Here is a 20,662-nt window from a genome sequence, read left to right on the forward strand (position 1 = left end):
AAGGAGAAGAAAGAAAGAAAATCAGAAGGGCAGAAAAGGTAATAATCACTAAATTTGCTTCTGGATTTTCTCCCTGTGTCTTTAAAATGCAAAAGTGTTATTGCCAAAGTTGATTTTGATTTCCTCTCAGAAATAAATTGTACACTGTCTCTTCCATGGACAGTGCTGAAATATAAGGCAAATGTGAGCAGTTAAAATGCCTCTACCTGAAGACAACAAAATCAGATTGGTGTAGTAACTTGGTGACGTTTCTGCCCTTTTCCCCCCACCCTTCCTTAAACAGTGCTGCTATTTTACAACAATAGAAATCCTTTCAGAGCTTTGTAGCTGACTCAGAGCTACAGACCTACTACTACTGCAAAAAGAACGGGAGAGAGAGAGAGAAAGAGGTAATTTCTAAAGTGAAATTAAATTAACCATGAAATAAAACATTTCCAAAATCACTTAATTTTATGTCAGTTCACCACAGCATTTTGGATTTGTGCCACCTAAAAATAAAGTATCAGTACATACTTCAGGACTGTGGTTTTTTTAATACTTTGTGTTGCAGTTCAGAAACTGTAAGGAAATGTAATTGGATTTTGTTATGCCTAAATTAATAATTAGAATCTGTTTTGGAACATGTTCTAATAAAATAAGACATAATAGACTTTGCATAATTATTAATCTTGTAATAATCCTCAGGTGTACAGATTACTTTTCAGAAACACAAGCAATATCTTGCAGAAAAGATGACATTTATTGGCTTATTTTTCTTCTGGATGCTGATGAACATGCTAACAGGTAAGAATACTGTTGAATTTATTCTTGTTTGTTTTTTCAAGCAGCTAGAAATATTTTGTTATTAATACAGTATCTTCTATTTAGTATCAGATATCGCTTATGTATTTACGGCAACTGCTCTGGCTGTTAAGAGTATTTGGTTTGTAACACTGAGTGACTGCAAACGGGGAATTCCTTATTAAGCTGTTCAAGAAACAAAAAAAACTTTTGACATAACTGAGGGTCCTACCTGTGTGTTAAAGAACTTGTCAGCTTCTGGCTACACAGCAAACCTTTTATTAACAGAAAGTCTTTCTGTGTGGGAGCTAGTATTGATGTGTTTCCTCTCTATTTACAGATGCCCGATCAATCAAGGATGGAGATGGTAATTCTTAATGTGTTTTCTTTCCTTTGTATCACTAACAATTAGAAGAGCCATTTGTAACTCCCAGACCTGATCTTCAGCAGCGATTTTAGCAGGAATGTTTACTAACCTCCGTGGGCTGTGGAAGTGCTTTCATCTAGTTCTGGTGGAGAAAGAAGAGTGAATTTTTAGAAATTTACTTAAAATGTGTTAAAAGATGACATATTAATGTCTAATAATAGAGCTAACATACTTGCAGTCTTAAAATGAAAAGGGGTTATGGTCAAGTCACTAATTCTGTTGTACAAAATTGTAACTGGAAAGTACCAGACTTATAAATATATTAGACGTCTGAGAATTTTGTCTGTCCTGAACAATAATACTATATTTGTGTCTGGTTATTGGCAAGAAATACTGACTTCCACAACAAAAAGCTTAAAATATACAAATTGCCACAAATCCAATTAAAGAAATGTTGGAATAAATCCCTAAACACAGCTACCCTGCGGTTTGTGTCACTTTGTGTGCTTAGTCCACTGGATTAGTGTTTGCCTTTGATTAAAAAACCTGTCAACATCCTAATGATGTTTATGCTGGCTTACTAATGATTGTATCAGTTAGCCTCTCTGTTTTCAGACAGAATTCTTTCTAAACATGAAGTTGCATAGACGTATCTGGAATAACAAGGTACTGCTATTGCTGGTGTACATCTCTGTTAGTATAACCAGCAGGATAGCCAGCAGCATCCCAAGTGCACAGATACAAATATGCAGGGAGAGTATTAAAACAGATATGGAAAGTAGAAATTATATATATGGAATCAGGGCTAATACAATTACTTTAAATTCAAAACATTTTTCCCTATGCTCTGTTATATTTCCTTATATCCCTATGCTCTGTTATATTTCCTTATACCTCTAAAGTCTTTTGAATTTGAATCATCTGTGTTTTCCCAAGTTTAAGGGTGCTATTACATTTGTGCACAGCAAATATTTCTGCCACAATCACTTTGACAGTCAGGAGAGTATGTGTCAATCTAAAATTAAAACCTCATTTAGGCAGTATCCTGTAGCTCTCATTACCAACAATTATGGTTTTCTTTCACACTGGGCCAAGCAGCAGACTGCAAAGTGAATCTAAGGTCAGCTGGTATAAACAGTGAATCCTTCCCTGCAGACAGCATTTGGTTTGTTACATGCCATCTGTGCCTGCACGCTTCAAACTTTACCCTGTAAAATAAAGGTCTGACAATAGGATTGCTGAATGCTCTTAATTCCCACTAAAGACCCTGATCCTGAGCTCAGCCTGGTGAGTGGAATGGCTCCCGTTTATTTAAATGGGCTTTAAATCAAACCAAAATACTGGGTTTAGTCTTGCTGCACAGAAAGACAGCTGTAACTATGTAGTTTCAGCTAGTGTTTACAATTTATATATGCTTCTGTGTTTGCCCAGATTTCGGGCCAAGGGTGGGCAGCTCCTGCATTTTCAGAACTGATTTTGTTTTACTTTTCCTGCTGAATTTGAAATCTTGTTTCAATGCATATTTCACATTTTCTCAGATATTCTATCTTCCAAGTGGCAATGCCTTCCCTCTCTCTTTCTTTAGCATATTTCCTACGGCCTGCTAAGAAGAGGCACAACTCTGCAGTGCCAGGCAGTGTTGGGGCACCACATAGATGTGTGCCTTATTCCTTACATTTTTATACTGGGCAGAAGAAATGGTGTGGAATGAGGAAAAGTGGCTTTCAATTGCAATTGCTCCTGCCTTTTAGATAATCAGCAGCCTTCTAGAAATCAAAGCAGCCTGATGAATTCTTGAGTTGCTCCAAGTGCTGATGGTTTCCCTTCCTTCCTACTCTCTATCTTGTCCCACTCTGTCATTCCTGGTGCCACCGGAGCACAGAATACTGGCTTCCATTTTCTGCAGAGCAGGGCAGGGTCAACGTCCCTGCCTGCCTCTCTCCTGCCACAGGACCCCACAAGCCCCCCAAGAGAACCTGCAACCCCAAACCATGTTGGTTCCCAGGCCCAAGCTTTCAACAAAAAATACTTCATATTTATAGTGATCTGCAAATTTTTAATTTTTTTTTTTTTTTTTAGCTCTCTACCAGGAATCTGCAGCCTTGCCATACTGGCCCTTCTCATCCAGCGATTTCTGGTCCTACGTGGAATATTTCCGAACCCTGGGAGCCTACAACAGGATCGATGAAATGGCCAGAACCTTCTTTGCTCAGTTCCCTTTTGGCAGTCACCTTGGCTATCATGTGCCCAACCACGAGCGCTAACTGCTTTGCTCACTTTTGCTGAAGCTGGTGCCAAGATGTTTAAGTGAATACACAGTTGGCAGTTGAATACACTTGAACTACCCCTCACCCTCTTATTAATACTCATAGCAGCCATGTGTAGCATTTCGTGCTTTAAATTAGTCTTTCCTTTTTTACAATATATGCTTTTGCATGAAATCAATAAATTTCCTCAATTCTGTTGCAGTTTTGGGAGGTTTTTTTACACATAACGCTTGCAGCCTTGACTCGAAACCGCTCTCTGTGCGTGTAGTAGTTAAATACAGGTCCACCCAGTTTGGTGGCTAGAAGGACCCCCGCTGCAATTCACAGCCACATCCCTGCAAGGTGAGGCTGCCCTCCCTGGCTACCCCACGCCATTTTCCTCACTGCAGGCCGCGGCCGGCCCCGCCGTTGCCATGGCGAGGGAGGCGGGGTGAGCAAAATGGCGGAGCCCCACCCTCCTCGCCATGGCAACGGCGGGGTCCGCCCCAGCGCAACCATAGAGAGGCGGCTCCTCCCGGCGCGCAGAGCGGCCCTCCCGGCCGGCCGCGGGGCGGAAGTAATCGCCGCGCACCCGGAAGCGGTGGGGTAGCGGCGTGAGACGCCATGAAGCCGGCGGTGGACGAGATGTTCCCTGAGGGGGCCGGCCCTTACGTGGATCTTGATGAGGTGAGGGGGTGCTGGGGGAGTAGCCGGTGAGGGGGTGGGGGCGGTGGGGCTCCTAGGCGCTGTGGGTGGTGACGGGGCTGTGCTGCCCGGCCGCGGCCTGGAGGCGCTCAGCGCCTTCTTTCCCAGGCAGGGGGAAGCACGGGGCTGCTGATGGACCTGGCCGCCAACGAGAAAGCGGTGCACGCCGACTTCTTCAACGGTAAGGGCCGCCGCGCATTCGGGGAGGAGGGTAGGGGGTCACCGTGGCGCCTGCTCGCTCGGCGGGGATGGTAGAGCGGCTTGGGCCTGCTAGGTAGCAGCTATAGAAACTGAAAATAATTAAACGTTGCTTGTTTTGTTTCTAATCTCATGTCTTTGGTGCCTGGTAGGAAGTAAGGTTCTCACTAACCACACTTCTAGCGAGCTCCGTAGGAGGGCTTCAGTGTGAAATAATGGAGGGGTGGGAGTGATGTCTTTCTCCTCTTCCTTACGTTTTTGGTGAATTACCGTGTTACACACCGCAAGAAAAAAATGTCATAATGTTTGCATAACGAATAGCTTACAATAAACGGCACAGATACAAAAACGTTGACAGAACTTCCCAAAATTGTCTCTAAATGTTATTATTTAATAATATTTCTGTAATCTCTTAGGGTATGCATGCCTATATATCTAAAGGAAAATAAAACTTTTTTTTTACGTGCTTTCAGCATTTGAAAGACAACTCTATGCACATAAGTACACACAGCTGCTTTTAGAGAGGAGACCAGCCATGTATCTGGCCACTTGTGGGTACAATATACGCCACCTTACCTTTGGTTACTAAGGTGGTTTTTTTAATGCTTCTTAAGAAGTATGTTTAGACATTTCAACGGTGACTTTCATATATGTTATTAAATCTGGTTGCTGTGATGGTGTTGATGTCACAACCTGATATTAATTCTGAAATAAAGTAGGTTTCTCGTTTTGCTCAAGACTTGGTATACAGGAGAAGAAGGAAGTTCAATTTTTATGTACTCCCCACAGTTGGGAGGGGCCTGGCTCTTTGTTGGAGCCAGCATATTCAGGAGTAGGTATTTCCATAAAGTCCTACCATTAAGTAGTGATATTACATTCTGGTGTTAGTTCAGGACTCTTCTAAATGAGGATTAATCCTCGGTTGATCATATAGCAGTTGTATGTTGCCCTCTGTAAGAATAAAGGCTTGTTTTCCGTTGTCTTGTTAGTTTGTGCTCAATATGCAAAGGAGATAGGGAGCCGAGTAGTTCCCAAAGATGACTCGAACAGCTGTGATTAGCTGACCACATTTCACTAGTCTGAGTGACACAAGTTTTCTGAGAGAGAAATGTGATTAGCACCTTGGCAGCAATTAAACATTTTTTAGAGAGGATTTTTAACAGCCAATGACAATGTGCAAAATTTACGAGCATGTGTCTGCATACTGTGACCAGAAGCCAGGCTTCTGCAGGAGTGTCTACATCTGAGACCTGCTGCATGCATAAAGCCAGTACTTGCTTAGCTCTGGAGTCTGGGAGTCGTGGCTGATCCACACTGAATGTGATGGCTAGTTAATGCGTTTGTAAAAGCCCCTCCTTCGAAGCTTTATTTGCTTTGATGAATTTAATTGCAAAGCTTCTGTTGTACAAGTGAAGCAGTGTAATTGGAGTATGATGGAGAACGTGTAGATGGGTCTGCCTGCCTTCCTTCCCTGTCTCTTCCCAGCCTGATTTTACATTTCTAGTAACTTATGGTGCCGTAACTCTCGTTCACTTAATTCACCTTTATGTCTGTCTTTAATCCACATAATGAAGAACTGTACTTGAGGATGTGCTTATGTGCCAGCTGAACCTTTCAAGGTTAACTTTATCTTATTTTTCTGACTAGATTTCGAAGATCTCTTTGATGATGATGACATCCAGTGAACTTAGGTGTCCAGCTATGGAGTGCTGAGATGTGGATTTTTCTCTAGGATCGCCTGTGGTGTCCATTATTTATTAAAATAATCAAAACAGGAAAATCACAGGGGAGGGGAAGAACCCTGTATAAGCTGCTTGGGGAATATGAAAACCAGATGGTTAAAGATAACTAAGGAGGGAATTGTAGACTGTTATTTCTAGGAAGCTGTGTGTAGATTTTTCTTAAAATTGTACTTGCTGATGTGCTCATTCAATAAAGTACCAAAAAAACCCACCTCTCTCTGGGATATACTTTGAAAACAGATATTGCTGTGTTCTGAGCTCCCTTAGAGAATGATTTTTTTTTTTTTTAAATTAAATCGTTCACTGTTGCTTTTGGATATGATATAATAAAGATACATGGCAGGGCATATTGCTGCCTAGGAGAGGTTTGTTCATCCCACAATATGGGATCATCCAGGGCTAAGACGGTTGCTTGTTCGGAGTAGTCTGACTCTCATTTGCCAGTGGCATTGGCAGTGTGTCCTGTTTCAAGATAGATACTGAGCTACCCTCAGTACTTTTATTTTAGGAAACACACGAAGAGAAAGTAGTAGTTTTATCGTGATATTTTGAGCAGAGAAGTGTTCTGGCCCTGGGCCGTGGGAATGCTTGGTTTTAAAAATATAATTTTATTCTTGAAATTGTATTCCATAGAAAAAATCACCTTAGGATTCTTTTCTCCTGCTGCAGGAGAAATGGAATCACTCACACTTACAGGTATAGTGTTTACGAATCAGTTTGTTTGATATTTGTTCAGATTTTGGCACAGGTTTTCAGAAAATGTTCTGAAGTGTTTGATCTTGCACCCTCCAGTGACCAAAGTGAATCTGGGAATGCAAGGAACAGGTGAGTTCTTGGTGTAATATTCCAGAGTTGAGAGTTTAATCTTGTCTAGTTTCAAGTGCAGTCTGTATTCCATAAATTGATCACAAAAAAGAATTGTTTTTTAAAGACTTCACACTACTTAAATGTCACATGGAGCAACCCCCTTTCCTCTCCTACCTCTTGCACATGTTTTTTTCTTGAGTTTGCCTTAAAGGAATTCTTAAATGTGACAGTAAGTATGCTGGCCCCTGAGCTTAAAAATGTAAGCACAATAAAGCCAGTAGGACTTGGGTGTCTTTTTCTTGTGTTCCTGGGGATTTCTCAACAGCCTCGTTTCATCGTGCAGTGAGTATTAAATCAGCATTCTGACATTTACTCTGCTCCGTGTCTGACATTACAATGTGTCTCTGAAGAACAGTCTTGCTGAGGCCGTCTCCTTTTAGTGCTCGGTTTGCCTGAAGAGGCAGGGTTTCCGGCTCTCCTCACTGAAACCAGTGTAAACACTTTGACTGAGTGGTAGCAACTGCATTAGGACTGGTACTAGCTTTGGTGCTGTGCTTTCTCCAAACTAGATCTTGAGCCATGAGCTGCTGCCAGTAAATGGAGGCTGCATCCTGGGCAGGTGGAGAAGATGAAGTAGACTTAAGAAGCAACTCTGCTCCTCTGTGCTTTCAGCTACTTTCTTTTGCTGATGCCCAGATTCCTCAAGGTGGTCACCTTGGTTTTGGAATACTTCCTTCTCCATGTTTTGTAAGACTTCTCCTTTGTTCTGCATTTGCTTGCCTTAAGTTGTAAGAAACTTAGTGAAGGAACTCGCTTTATGTGCTGTATAAAAGTGTTTGAGTTGGTAAAATTCGCTATGAAGCAAGCTGCTGAATTTCAGGAACTGCCTTGGTGCGCAGCTGATGCCCCTCTGGCTGTACCAGCTGGTTCTCTGGTATTCCCAGCTGTGACCTTGCTAACTAAGCTTGTGCTTAAATCCTATACCTAGTGTGGGTTTGTTCCCTTGGGATGAAGTGAAATGGGTGGGAGGTTCTTCAGAGTTGGAATGGGGTGATACCGAAGGTGTGTCTGCTGTAGCTGTCTGGAGCGCTCTCCTTCGCAGTGAGACGAGGTGAAGAGTGTGTATATAGCTTTGTCTTTCTAAAGAGGGCTGTTAGTGTGTAAGAACTTTCATTGGGAACTGTAATTTGTTTGGGTCCCTTTTGTGACAGTATTAACGTGAAAAGGCTTATACGAAGAACAAATTGCCCTTCAGCTTCCCATTGCGTCTGTGTTATCACTTGTCAAACCTTTCAGTGTAATTAGTCTGTGAGCATTCAGCCTGTTGTCAGGAAATAATCACAAGATGTCAGAAGCTCTAATAAAAATTGATGTTAAGGGCATTGGTCTGTGTTGATTATTTCATTTACTGAGCTTTGATTCCTGTATGTTTTGTGGAGATTGATGCCACTCAAAATAGGTGTTTGTGAGGGAAAGCACAGGCCTGTTGGAGCAGCATTCTGCACACATTCAGACTGATACCTGTTACTCGGTAAGCTGCTGCATACTGCTCAGTATTTCAGTGGCCATGGAAAGGCTCTACTCCAAATAGCTTCATGGTGGTACTGAGGTCATGTCCTGAATTGTCCCACTGACTTCAGTGGGACAGCTGGCAATGCGTGAAGCTGACCTTCTGCCCGAGCCTGGGCAGGATGAGGTCCCAAGTGCTAAAATGCTTTGGAAGGGGCATAGCCAGTTGTGCCGCACAGATGACAAGGAATAGCTTCAAAACACTCGAATGTCAGCCCGTTCCCTTCGATACTCTCGGAGGGCCGATTCTCTGTTGGCAGGAAACTGCTTGCTCTCAAAGTATATTCTTAGGAATTAGGAATGTGAGATCTGTTTTGAGCTGAAAATAATCCAGTCGTTTTGAGGGAGAGAAAGTTACCACGCTGAAGGAGTTGGCTGGCATCTGTGCATAATATTTCAGCAGTGCTCCTTCTGAGCTGGCTGCCAGGTTAGCAGGAGAATCCAGTGTTCTACTGTTCCTCATGTGAGCAAGAACAGCTAAGCTCAGACCTGATGTGGTAGTAATGGGTTTTCCTTGCGTGTTTAGAGTTTTTTTCTTATTTTAATTCCCTTGCAGTTAACCAAAAGGTTTTCCTTTTAATATTTCATTAATTGAAGTGGAAGGTATTTTTCTGAATATAGAAGCAAATTACTTGAATAAATTGAGTTCTTCCTGCTTTCCCAGGGTGTTGGGAAGGTGGCAGGCCTCTTCCTGCTCTCAGCGTGTGTTTGTTTGGCACATGACAACCTGCTGAGCAGATAACAGTGCAACTCTGTTCTCTGTGAGTCCCCCTGTCCGTGATGGGCTGGGATGTGAGTGTCACATCAGGGCTCTTTTGGAAGAGTGCTAGCACAATGCAAGTCAGTGCTTGTCAGCAGGGGTGCCTTTGAGTGCAATGATTTGCTTCTATGTTTTTACTTCCAGATTTTTATTTTTTATTTTTAGTCTGCCTTTTATATTTGTTACATTTTGTCTTTGCCAAGCAGCAGGGTCAGTATCCTGACCCAAATTATAACCTTTTTCTCAATCTACTACAGAGAGTTCAGAGCAGAGGTAGAGAGGAGCAGTGTCTTAAAAATTTTAAAATTTGCAAATATGTCTTTTTTGCTAAATACTTCTTTCTTATATATGGAAAAGTCAATTTGCATGTACCAAATTTCTAGTCAGCTCTAATTTTAGCTGTCTTTGTACTACCTGGTCTGTAGCTTGACATGTATGTACAAGCTTCATATAATCTTGTATGAACTCATGTAAATTTACAATCTCTTGAGAGGAAAGATCCTATTTTGTATATTGTTTTGAATAAACAGACATACAGCTGATAATGTCATGTATGAGGTGGGTGACTGAGTTAGGGAATATGTATCAACACAGGAATGTGACAACGCATCTCTTGTGTGGACAGGAGCTGCCTGCACCAGAGCAGTCTCAGCATCCCCCTGATCCAGCTGAGGATGCTTCGGCGAGGACACTTGCAGAAGGGACTCCTGTCCTCGGACAGTGACTGTCCTGTTGGAGAGTGTCCTTGTCACAGCATGACCCCACTCCCAGCTCCCAGTAAAGCTTGCTGAGCCATGTGCTGCTGTTGTTTTCTGGTCTACTGCTTTGAAGTTGCCTCTGCAGTGCTGGGATACAAGTACTTTGGTGTGGGAATCCCCCTTCTCTGTGTTTTACCTCATCTGGGCTGACAGATCCATCTTTGCTTTAAAACACTAACTAGAACATATTACAGACCTAGAATTGCTTTTCTAGAAATCCCTGTCAAGGCAGTGGAGAAGCTGTGCTGTCCTGACTCCTCTGGGCAGAGCATGGTGTTTTCACAGATGTTCAGAGTATCAGAGGGAGCTAGGTGTGTTGGTTCATGCCCCTTGTCCTTCCCTGCCTGACTCTGTAAGGGATTTAGAGGGGGCCTGCAAGTGGGATCTCCTGCCCTGCCTCCCTCCCTGATGCCTCTCTGTAAAGCTGTTGTCCTTTAGGGGAGGGATCCCACAGATTGCCTTGTGGGTGGGAATCCTCTGATATGCCACACAGGATAAAATAGATGTGGACTTTGAATGCTTCCATTTCATTGGGAATAAACCTTTCCTTCCCTTTGGGTTGGCTGGAGAGTAACAAACTGCACCTGACGACTGTCCTCAGAGAGCAGTGGTGTTACGCTGGTCTCCTGGGATGTGTCTAAGGATGAGCTGAGGGTGGGTTTGCTGATTTTACAATCTCATGGCAGTCTGAGTCTTTTCATCATGTATCTACATCTAGTACAAATGTCATAAAAACGTGGCAGCCTTGCTCTCTGCCTGGGTATGCTCAGGATTGGTTTCCTCCAGAGTATTTTAAAGGGTAAATTTTAAATCTGATGGCGTTCCCTGCATGGAACTACAGTGGCTGATTAGCTAAATGTAGATCTTTATCCTAATCCTTCTGCCTTCTTCCATGCTGAAAAGCCTCTAGCAAGTTTATACTTCACAAATAAATACAAGTCTTGCAAGCTATTTATCTCTTGTAGCTCTTCATGGTTTAGTGCAGCTGCTTTTATTTTCCAGTTAATTACTGGCACAAGTGATTATGTGGGGTTGAGGCACAATTAGGATCAGCCTGTAATTGTGTCGAAAAGGGCCACTGATGCTTTCACAGATTGTTTCCCTGCCGAGTGAGACTGGCCAGTCTCTCCAGCTTTGTAACCATGTCATTTCTCCCAAGTTGTTAGTGCAGTGACTTAAATCTTTCACTGGGGAATGTTCTTGCTTTCTTCCTTCAAGAGATCATGCTGTCTTTCTCTGAGCAGCAGTACAGGGAGGGAAGAGTCAGACATAGCTATCAAGGTCAGAGGAGCTGAGTGCTCTCTTTATAACCTGCCCTAATTAAAAGCAGCAAATAAAACCTCATTCTTTGTGTCTTCATCATATTGGTTGCTATCTAATACGAGCTTCTGGCAATGTTTACACCCAGAGGCATTCTATTTGAATGCCTGCAGCAGTACATTAATTTCTGACGGGAAAACCATCCATTTAAACCTACCACAGCTAGAGTCAGTAAATAGTAAGACCTAACTTTGTACTAGGCATCTATTGTCAGGACTGATTAAAAAAAAAAAAAACCAAAACCAAAAAACCAACCTAAAACATTTAAATTTATTGGAGAGCAGGTGATTCTGTGCCCTTTCATCATGTCATTCTTGGCTCTTTTGTTAAAAGATAATTGTATGTTCAAAACAATGTGCAATCCTTGGGAGCCAGCCCAGGCCTTGGATATGTGCCTATTTTGGCCAGGTTTTCCCATCCCACGAGTTTGTGAAGCGTGGAGAGAGAAAGTAAAACCCCAGCAACTCAATGATGTAAAAAGGCTGGATTCATTAGAAACTCCTCTGAGCTCATCCCCCAGGACCTCATTACTATCCCAAAGTCTATTTGCTGCTCTCCCCTAAAAGCAGCATGGGGCCAGCATGGTGCCCTGCAGCTCTCTGCCCTTGGGCTACTGTGGTCAGTCTGGTTGTGTGCCCCTGGCATGGCAGCACCAGGGAGGTGGAGGTTTGACATACATACCACATGTAGGGATTTGGGTGGTTCCTGGACTATAAGGAATCCCCTGGGGCTTGCAGCTTGGTGAGGTAATTGCTGGCCAGGCTCAGCTGCTACTTCTGAAGTTGTGAGCATGTTTTTGACTTGTTGAGACCCCACATACAGTCACCTGCAGGGGCTGGGCAGCCTCAAAAGGCAGTAACAGAGGGGTAAGGGCAGCTTCAGGGCTTGACCCTGGCTGCAGTGAGGCAGAGGTGTGTTTGCTGAGAGAGATGTGCTTCTCTGCCTACCCAGCCCTGTGTCTGTGATGGGCTGAGCCTCTGCTGGGAGCATTTCATAGAATCACAGAATCATCTAGGTTGGAAAAGACCTTGAAGATCATCCAGTTCAACTATTAACCTCACATTGACAGTTCCCAACTCCACCATATCCCTCAGCACTATGTCAACCCAACTCTTAAACCCCTCCAGGGATGGGGACTCCACCACCTCCCTGGGCAGCCCATTCCAATACCTAACAACCTGTTCTGTAAATAAATACTTCCTAATATCCAGTCTAAACCTTCCCTGGCACAACTTGAGGCCATTCCCGCTTGTCCTATCGCTTGTTACTTGGTTAAAGAGGCTCATCCCCAGATCTCTGCACCCTCCTTTCAGGGAGCTGTAGAGGATGATGAGGTCTCCCCTCAGCCTCCTCTTCTCCAGACTAAAACAACCCCAGTTCCCTCAGACGCTCCCCGTACAACCTGTGCTCCAGACCCTGCACCAGCTCCGTTGCCCTTCTCTGGACACACTCGAGTCATTCAATGTCCTTTTTGTAGTGAGGGGCCCAAAACTGAACACAGGAATCGAGGGGCGGCCTCACCAGTGCCGAGTACAGGGGTCAGATCCCTTCCCTGTCCCTGCTGGCCATGCCATTGCTGACACAAGCCAGGATGCCATTGGCCTTCTTGGCCACCTGGGCACACTGCTGGCTCCTATTCAGTCAGCACTTGCCATAGGGGAGAGCTAGGAGGGGGCAGATTGTGTTCCTGGGGGCACAAAGTGGCTTTCTGGGTGGGTGGTGGCTTAAACTGTGATTTGGTGCCTGCTAGGGAGGTCAGCATGTGTGCCTTTTTAGACGAGCTCTGTAGAGCAAGAAACTTAACAGAGATTTGAGGGAAAAGACTTAATAAAATAGTCCAGATACCTAAAGGGAGGGCTTTGATCCCTATTTCTTTGCAGTGGGAGCTTCCCCCATTCAGAGTCTGCTGCCTGGGCTGCGCTACCTGGGGGGCTGGCTTGTTGATTGCTGGTTGAGGTGCCTGGCTGGGACATGGATGAGCGATACAGGTACCCTGTGTGGAGCAAACTTGTCCGACTGGGGATCTCGGAAGAATATAGTCCCTGCACACACAGCCTGGAGGGTGACTATCACAATGAAGCTGTCTTTCAGCATTCATGGCTGTGAGAAGGGGGAAAAGCCAGTGCAAAGAACAGGAGTGTCTTAATGGCTTTCTTTAAAACTTCCCCCAAGTGCTTTGTCCTACTGGATTTACAGGTGTTTCTTTCTTGATAAAACAGCCTTGAAAGGGAATGCTGTTCTCAACCAGGAAACTCTGCATGACCAGGATTTTAGCCTGGGACTCAGACCCTGAGGTTTAAGCCCTTAAGTGTGTTTGTAAATGTCCTGTAAAGACAGAAGTCCTTACTATGGTTTGAGAGGAGAGGAGGCTTCCCCTGGAGCTGCTTTGCTGCGCTCCTGCCCTGAGTTACTTCATACACAAATACTCTTTAGGGCAGATCCTGCGTGAACTGGGCTGCCCCCTCCTTAATGCATCCTTGTTGCTTACAGAGACAAGAGTACTTGTGCTCGTCATAGCATCCATTTTACATATTAGTTGCCGTGGTTCTGTTTGGAGTGTTGGGGCAGGGTTTGGGAGAGGTTGCTTTCTTGACATGTTTATGTGAGAGACCTGCTGCAAGTGGAGGACCATGTGCTGTGTCGTGCACCGGTGGGAGCACGTGGGGAGGAACAGAAATGAGGTCCCTGTGTGAGCCCCCGCAGTGAGAGTGTGGGGTGGCTTGTCACCCAGTGACTGAGGAACAGGTAGGGTGCTTCTGATGGAAGGTATGTTCCTGTTTTTCTGTCTCTATTTTTGGTAAAAAAAATATGCCCCTCGGCAACGATTCATGCCCCAACAGCGAGGTGTCAGCCCTGCAGCTCCCCGGGCTGGACCCAGAGCCCCCAAACACCTCCTGTGCCAAACCACTGCTTGATGCTCCTGGGTGTTTTTTTTTCCCAGGTCTCTGAATACAGCATTATCAGAATGAGCATGAGTTTGGCCCTTGCTAAATCTAATACACTTGACGCCTCTGGGCCAGGAGAGGCCCTCTCTCTGCCTGGCCAGTCAGGGTGGATTCAGGCACAGAGGTTCTGGGGACACAGTCTGGAAAGCAGAGCTCATCTTATCCAGAAAGGAGGCAACACTGTGTGAGGTGGTGAGATGCTGAAGCCCTGATGAAAGCTAGAGGGTGGGGAGTTTCTTGGGAAAGCGAAATCAGGGTTGCCCTGTGTGTGCCAGCCCAGGGTGCCCCCATCTTGCTGGGAAACAAACAAACAAACAAACGTACTGGTCTGCCTGGTGAAAATAAGGGAACGTCCCTCTCTTCAAATCCTTCCCGACAATGCGTACAAAGATGTGGAGCATTCTCATTGAGAGAGTATTTTATTGTTGTTATTATTTATAATGTGGTAATTCACTGGAGTGTAGAAAATGCTGGTGTTGGAAGGAATTTCAGTTGAAGCTCTTACTTGTGTTTTTTGCTTGTAATAACACATCAGCTCTGGTCTGTGTTAGCTTAATGAGAGTCTTCTTTGAACATATCTGAGAAACCATCAATTCCTCTTTTAGCTAAAAGTCAGGCAAGCTCCTTGGAGAGCAGTTTGTTGGGACTGCTGTTAATCCCAGCTTTAATACTCTTCCCCCATGAAGGTAACGGTGCCAAGAGCTGGGGCAGGTCCCGAGGGTGTTCATCCCAGAAGCCCACTCACCGTGGGAGGTTGCACCAGCACCTGAAGCTCTGGCCCGCTGGTGTGCAAACCACTGCGTATGACATGCTTATGCTATGGAAAAGTAGAAACATGGTTGCTACATCTCAACTTCTGACTGCACTTGGGAGCTGTTCAGGGGGCAGATGGGACAGGATCCTGCCAGCTTGCAGATGGGAACTGGCAGATGCTGCTCGTGTGGCCCATCCGGTGGCCTCTGGGCTGAAGAAGTACTTGTGCCATCACTTCCAGTGCCAGGTGAGTGATTTGGGAAGGGACACCTCCTCCACCCTGAGGTCCCCGCTGAGCAGGAGCCTTGAGGGACCTTCTGCTCCCCAGTCAGGCATGGGGTTTGCAGGGAAACCTCTGGCATTTCTGAGCATCACAGCTGTGTGGCCAACACATCTGTGATCGCTTTGGGACCCCAAAGGTCAATGGGCCGCTTTTGTTGTGTGGCCTCCCTGGCGTTCATAAGGCTTTTCAGATAAATCAAGAGAGATCCCTGCCCTAAACAAGCATGCTGCCTAACTGAGCGGTAACGGTAGGGGATAAACATAAAAGGAAAATCAAAGGATTAAAATCAATGCAAGTTAATAATATGAATCTATTCAAAGATCTGGGCTGAAGGAGGGAGACAACAAACCATGGGTGGAAATCAAAGGGCCTACTAAGACAGGGAGTTAGGATGGAAAAGATGGAGCCATCTGTTCCAGCTGAAAACAAGAGCAGAGATGGCTTTGGTGAACAGTCTTCTTCCTCTGCTACTGAAATTGCAAAAAGCTGGCGAAGATGTGTGCCATTGTTTTAAATGAATTTAGGTCGTTGAAAAGGGGAAATTTAGAAGGTGATATTGAAATGTAACCAATTTTTCTCTTACCGCTTCTAAATTTAAAGAGAATTTAGGTCATCTTGAGAGTTGCTCTTTGATGATGTGGTGGGAGTGTTGTTTGAATTTAAGCCCAGGTTTCCATACAAAGAGCAAGAGCAGAGGTAGGAGTGAGCTCTTGGTCCCATGGAATTCACTTATGTGTAACCTCGCTGATTGCACAGGAGACAGGGTCCACCCTTGGCAATTGTTGCCCCTGCAAGAGGCAATTATCTGGTAAATACAGTATAGCTATAGCGCCAGTGCCCCAGGACACCATCCAGGGTTACGCCACCTAATCCCTCCCCATGTAGCACCCCCTGCTTTAATGGACATCTGGGTCTGGGTACAGGAGGAAGCCCGTGAAAGTGGAATCATTGATGTTGTCGGCATAGACACCATTGTTGTCCCCCTCCCCATACACCTGAAGCCAGACCTCATCCCCAGCGCTGAGGTGCAGCAAGACGGAGCCGCTTGCTTGGTCAACGTTGTTCTTCCGGAACTGGTCGTAGGTGAAGATCACCGCCTTGTCCTTCTTGTAGAGGCTGACCTTGACGTCCGACAGGTAGACCGTCAGGTGGTAGGCAAAGTAGTACGTGCCGGGGATGTTGCAGAGGAACTTGCCCGTGCTGGCATCGTAGTGGCTCTGCTCGTTGTAGAAGATCTTGCTGAAGCGGATGGGGACGTTGGGGTGGGGGGCTCGCTCTGTCAGCCCCACACTGAAGGCGGAGCGGTAGACGAAAGCACCTTCGCCCTTCTCCCCCTTCTGCCCTGGGTATCCAGGAAATCCTCGTGGCCCTTCCCGCCCTGGGATTCCTGTTTCTCCTTGTTCACCTTTGGGACCTTGCATACCTGGGGGACAGAGTTGGCACAGGGAGTTGTGTTTGCACTGTGCTGGCAGCCGCTACCCACCGGCCTGGAACACAGAGAGGGCTGTGACATGCGGATCTGCTCGGCAGCACGGAGCTGAGGAAAGGCTGTTTGACCTCACCCCCACCCGTGTGCTGCGACAGTAAGTGCAAAGCCTGCTCCCTCCCCGGCTGTGTGTAGAGCTGCCAAGAGCATCTTGTCTGAAAAAACATCATTAATTGGGAAAACAACCACCAGACCAAACTGTTTGACTTGGGGTGTGGAAGCGCTATCCCTGGAGATACTCAAAAGCCATCTGGACAAAGATCAGGCATGGACCCGCTAGATGGGAGACCTGCCAGGGATGGGCTGGGGCTGAGGCTGCCCACAGGCTCCAGCACCCTGTTCCTCACCAACCTGTCTCTCCTTTCTCTCCCTTTAGTCCGTCTTGTCCATCTTTCCCATCGCGGCCAGGGAGCCCGTTGTGGCCGGGGTAGCCGGGTGCTCCTCCCATCCAGTTGGCACACGGCGTTTTGGGGTCGGGTTGGATGTCCTGGGCAGCCACCTCTGTGCAATGGGGGGCCAGCAGCAGCAGTGAGCAAAGGAGGAAGCCTGCTGGGCCCCTCATCGTCGGTTCCTGATGTGGACAATCACTTTGTTAACCTTCAAGGTTAATAGGCAGAAAAAATAGTGAACAAAGCCCCCACCCCTGAGTAAGGGAGGAGCACAGAGGCAAGACTCAGGTTTCAATCGAGATATCCAAAGGAAAGCGATTGTGCTCGCCCCAAGGGCCCCTCCACATCCAGCTGGCGTGAGCTCCATGACCCAAGCAGGGATGGGGCCCCTGGGAGCAGCGTGGACCTCGGCCCGGGAGCACGTCCCGTGCGGAGAGGAGCAAACGCCAGAGTTACTCCCCTGGCACTCGCAGGCTCTTTGCTGGGGCACAGATGGAGCTTGGGAGCAAGTACAGCAGATGCGGGGTATCTGTGGCTGATTTCTTTGCAAAGCTCTGCTCAATTAGCCACGATCTGCTGTAACTTCTGCCCGCCTGAGCGAACAGCTATTTGAAACTGCAGGTCTGGCAGAGCCTGTCTCAAAAAACCTCAAAAGCCTTTACACTGAGCAGGTGGTTTATGGCTGCACATACAGCCCGCTAACCTGGGTCTGTGTAACATGAACAGAAACTACAGCCAGGCTTTCCATCTCCTCTGAGCGACCACGTGAAATTATGATACCCTCTTTTTTTTTTTCCACCTGAATTACGTTTTTGGATTACGGGAGGACAAGTTGCTCAGTGTTTAGGTACTGTAGGGTCGTATTTTTCTGTAATCTAGTTTCTTTGCTAGTCTAAGCAATTAGTGTGGCTCCCCAGAACCAGGTTGGTGGTGACACCCTATGGCCAGCCTGGGGCTATGTTCTGATGCTCCCAGAAATCACTGGGACCTTGGTGGGCTTTGGGTCAGGCTTTTAGGAAGCAGCTATTTTGAAATGGCTATAGGTCTGTGATACTGCTCGCCAGGCAGAGATTATACCCTGGAACAGTAAAGGTATCCTGTTATGAGGATTGTTAAGTGGCTTAATTGGCAATAAATGTGAACGGCATCATGGCCATTAGAGTTCCTTGGCTCTGTAATTTCCAAGAAAAATAGTATTTCAGAGCAATTCCTTTGCAGGGTGATATTCCTAGGCAAGCTATTTAAATGTCTTATTTTAAATAATGTCGTCTTAGTTCTCGTGTAATTGCTTCAAAGGCAATGAAGTAAAGTTGCCTGTTTCGGTGGTGGTAGAGTTAATTTTCCTCACAGTAGCTGGTATGGGGCTGTGTTTTGGATCTGTGCTGGAAACAGTGTTGATAACACAGGGATGTTTTAGCTGTTGCTGAGCAGTGCTCACACAGAGGCAAGGCTTTTCTGCTCCTCACCCCCACCACCAGCAGGGAGGCCGGGGGTGCAAATGCCTCTTTGCAGCAAGGGATGTAGCCATTGTCATGAACCAGGGTGGACCAGTGAAACAGATGTCTGTAAATCGTAAACGTGTCTTGGTTTGGCAAGCGAGGCTGTGCCTGTTTGGCACATGGCAACGTGGCCAGTTTGCCACGTCCCAGGGGAGGGCAGTAAGCAGAGGGAGCCCTGTCCCTCAGCCCGGGTCACCTCTGGTGTAGCTACATGCACGCACCCCTCCCAGATGAGCACGGGCTGTCTGGGGACACCTAACTGTGTGAAAACATGCTAGTGCTCAATAAAAATCTACCTCAAAATTGCGTTTCTTGAGCTGTGTTTTGGTGATTTTGTTGAGGTTAGTGCCAGTTGCCATATGCTGCCCAGAACTCAGATATCATTAAAATTTTAGCGACGTGTGCCCCAGAGTCCGGTTGTCTGCCAGTGCAAAATAAAACCCTCCCGTAAGGTCAAAAGCAGTGCAAGTTTGAGGCAGCCCACAGCCGGGCTGCAGGGAGCTTTCCTGGCCTCTGCCCATCCAGGTTGCTCTGAAGGGCTCAAGGCCATGCCCATCCCATTGCATCCCTGGGCAGCTCTTCGCTGCAGGTGCATTACACAGTGGAGTTTTGTCATTGTCCTAAGAAACGGGTTGAGATATGAAATTAAAAAATACTTTTTCTGATACAGTTTGACTCGGGCACAGGCGGTTTGCTTGTTTGAGGAGCAAAGTAATTCTCTGGCATAAGTATGTCTTACAAAGGAAAGTTTTAAGCAATGTCTGCTAGCTCTGAGTTTAAACTCTGGTTTAGGTATGACATCCCGTTACTACCTCTTTCCCGTTTGTTTTTGTCTTCCCATCAGATGCTCGGCAGTGTAACATGAAATAACGTGCTCTATTTGAATATCAGTTGTACCTTTCAGACAAGTAGGAGATGAACTAATTCCTCTTGGTGGCTTTCAGTTATTCCCTTGGCAGCTATTATATTAAAAGCTCATATGCATTATAGGAAGCTTATTCATTTATCAGCAGAAATCAGCATACCATGCATAAGAACAATGCCGTTCATAAGTGCTACACAGTGATTCAGACCGTGATTCAAAGTTTAAATTTCACATACCACTGTATAAATATGATGTATTTATATTTATATATCTATTTAAAAAGCCCACACCATTTTGCGCAAAACACACAACAACCAATCCGTTTGTTTTGCAACTCCAGTATTTTCTTCAAAGGGTATTAACCAGGGGTTTGGCTTATGTTGGTCATTTTTCCTTTTTGTAATTCCTTGTAACCTAGTTTTTGCTGACATTCCAGGGTGACTTGGTCCAGGGAGCTCGCACCTCAAATCTGGGTGGTGCAGGTTTCTGGCAAGGAGCTGATATGACCCAGGGAGACTTGGGGCAAACCAAAGACTCCCAGGAGTCTTTGAGGAAGGAGGTGAATTGAAAGGTGCCAGTGCAGTTATAGCCATGTGGTTTTTCACTGTTGTTCCTGACTACTTTTGATTTAGGAGTTTTGATCTCGAAATAGTGTTTCCAAAAACGAGGGTACGAACCTAAGGGAGATCGGCTATTCTTGGTTTAACTTACTCGCTGGCTATTCTGAGAATAACTCCCTTTCCTTTCTTAAAGGAAACGTCTTGTGAACAGAAAAGTTCTGTCTGTCTGATTCAGCCCAATAGAGGAGAAAATCCTGAATTTAGGAATTGGAAAAAAAAGATCATGCTTACCAGCTGCTTTGAGTCCGAGTTGGCTTGCTGCAGTCTCCTCAGAAATGAAGTCCGGCTACCACATCGCTATCCCTAAGGGCACGGGGAGCTGTCAGCTCAGACACTGCATTTTCCATTTGCTATTGCGCATGCTGACCTCAAAGTTGGGTTTTCCCATCAATTTTTCCTGGCCATCCCTTATGTTTTGGACCACTTATACAATCCGGTCACACTGGGATATCTTGCAAAGATAGCCTTAACGGGGAAAAAGGTGGGTTTGGGAATTTGATAGGAACTGAAGGAGAAGCCCATGTGAAAGCCCGCTCGTCCAGGGCTGGGCTTGTACAGCACGGGCAGCTG

General features: G+C 45.7%; 3 protein-coding genes across 4 annotated transcripts; 2 read left to right on the forward strand and 1 right to left on the reverse strand.

Moving 5' to 3' along the window:
- Window positions 1–275: 275 nt before the first annotated feature.
- On the forward strand, window positions 276–3,609 carry OTOS (otospiralin). Of its 2 annotated transcripts, none has more exons than XM_074912314.1 (4): window positions 276–389; window positions 693–783; window positions 1,121–1,147; window positions 3,227–3,609. In XM_074912314.1, the coding sequence occupies exons 2-4, from the start codon at window positions 732–734 to the stop codon at window positions 3,409–3,411; spliced, it is 264 nt and encodes an 87-aa protein (XP_074768415.1). In that variant the 5' UTR covers window positions 276–389; window positions 693–731; the 3' UTR covers window positions 3,412–3,609. The 2 variants fall into 2 exon arrangements, with proteins under 2 accessions (XP_074768415.1, XP_074768414.1); XM_074912313.1 differs by having other exon boundaries at window positions 288–389; window positions 685–783.
- Window positions 3,610–3,973: 364 nt separating this feature from the next.
- Window positions 3,974–6,385, forward strand: COPS9 (COP9 signalosome subunit 9). The gene is made up of 3 exons (XM_074912621.1): window positions 3,974–4,080; window positions 4,207–4,279; window positions 5,944–6,385. Exons 1-3 carry the CDS (start codon window positions 4,018–4,020, stop codon window positions 5,979–5,981), a joined length of 174 nt encoding a protein of 57 aa, XP_074768722.1. The 5' UTR covers window positions 3,974–4,017; the 3' UTR covers window positions 5,982–6,385.
- A 9,138-nt stretch (window positions 6,386–15,523) lies between these two features.
- On the reverse strand, window positions 15,524–20,439 carry LOC141963364 (adiponectin-like). The gene is given in 4 exon segments (XM_074912618.1): window positions 15,524–16,656; window positions 17,071–17,290; window positions 20,324–20,367; window positions 20,370–20,439. Coding segments are annotated over 4 exon segments (861 nt in total). The 3' UTR covers window positions 15,524–16,129.
- Window positions 20,440–20,662: the final 223 nt, after the last annotated feature.

Source organism: Athene noctua, chromosome 8 (genome assembly GCF_965140245.1).
Source record: "Athene noctua chromosome 8, bAthNoc1.hap1.1, whole genome shotgun sequence".
NCBI classification, from domain to species: Eukaryota; Metazoa; Chordata; class Aves; order Strigiformes; family Strigidae; genus Athene; species Athene noctua.

Bases quoted from the DNA above. Each gene is read 5' to 3' on its own strand.
- OTOS (XM_074912314.1), top strand. From the start codon at position 732: ATGACATTTATTGGCTTATTTTTCTTCTGGATGCTGATGAACATGCTA. The intron at 784-1,120 runs GTAAGAATACTG...CTCTATTTACAG, and splicing joins GCTGATGAACATGCTAACAG to ATGCCCGATCAATCAAGGAT. The intron at 1,148-3,226 runs GTAATTCTTAAT...TTTTTTTTTTAG, and splicing joins ATCAATCAAGGATGGAGATG to CTCTCTACCAGGAATCTGCA.
- COPS9 (XM_074912621.1), top strand. From the start codon at position 4,018: ATGAAGCCGGCGGTGGACGAGATGTTCCCTGAGGGGGCCGGCCCTTAC. The intron at 4,081-4,206 runs GTGAGGGGGTGC...CTTCTTTCCCAG, and splicing joins CTTACGTGGATCTTGATGAG to GCAGGGGGAAGCACGGGGCT. The intron at 4,280-5,943 runs GTAAGGGCCGCC...TTTTCTGACTAG, and splicing joins GCACGCCGACTTCTTCAACG to ATTTCGAAGATCTCTTTGAT.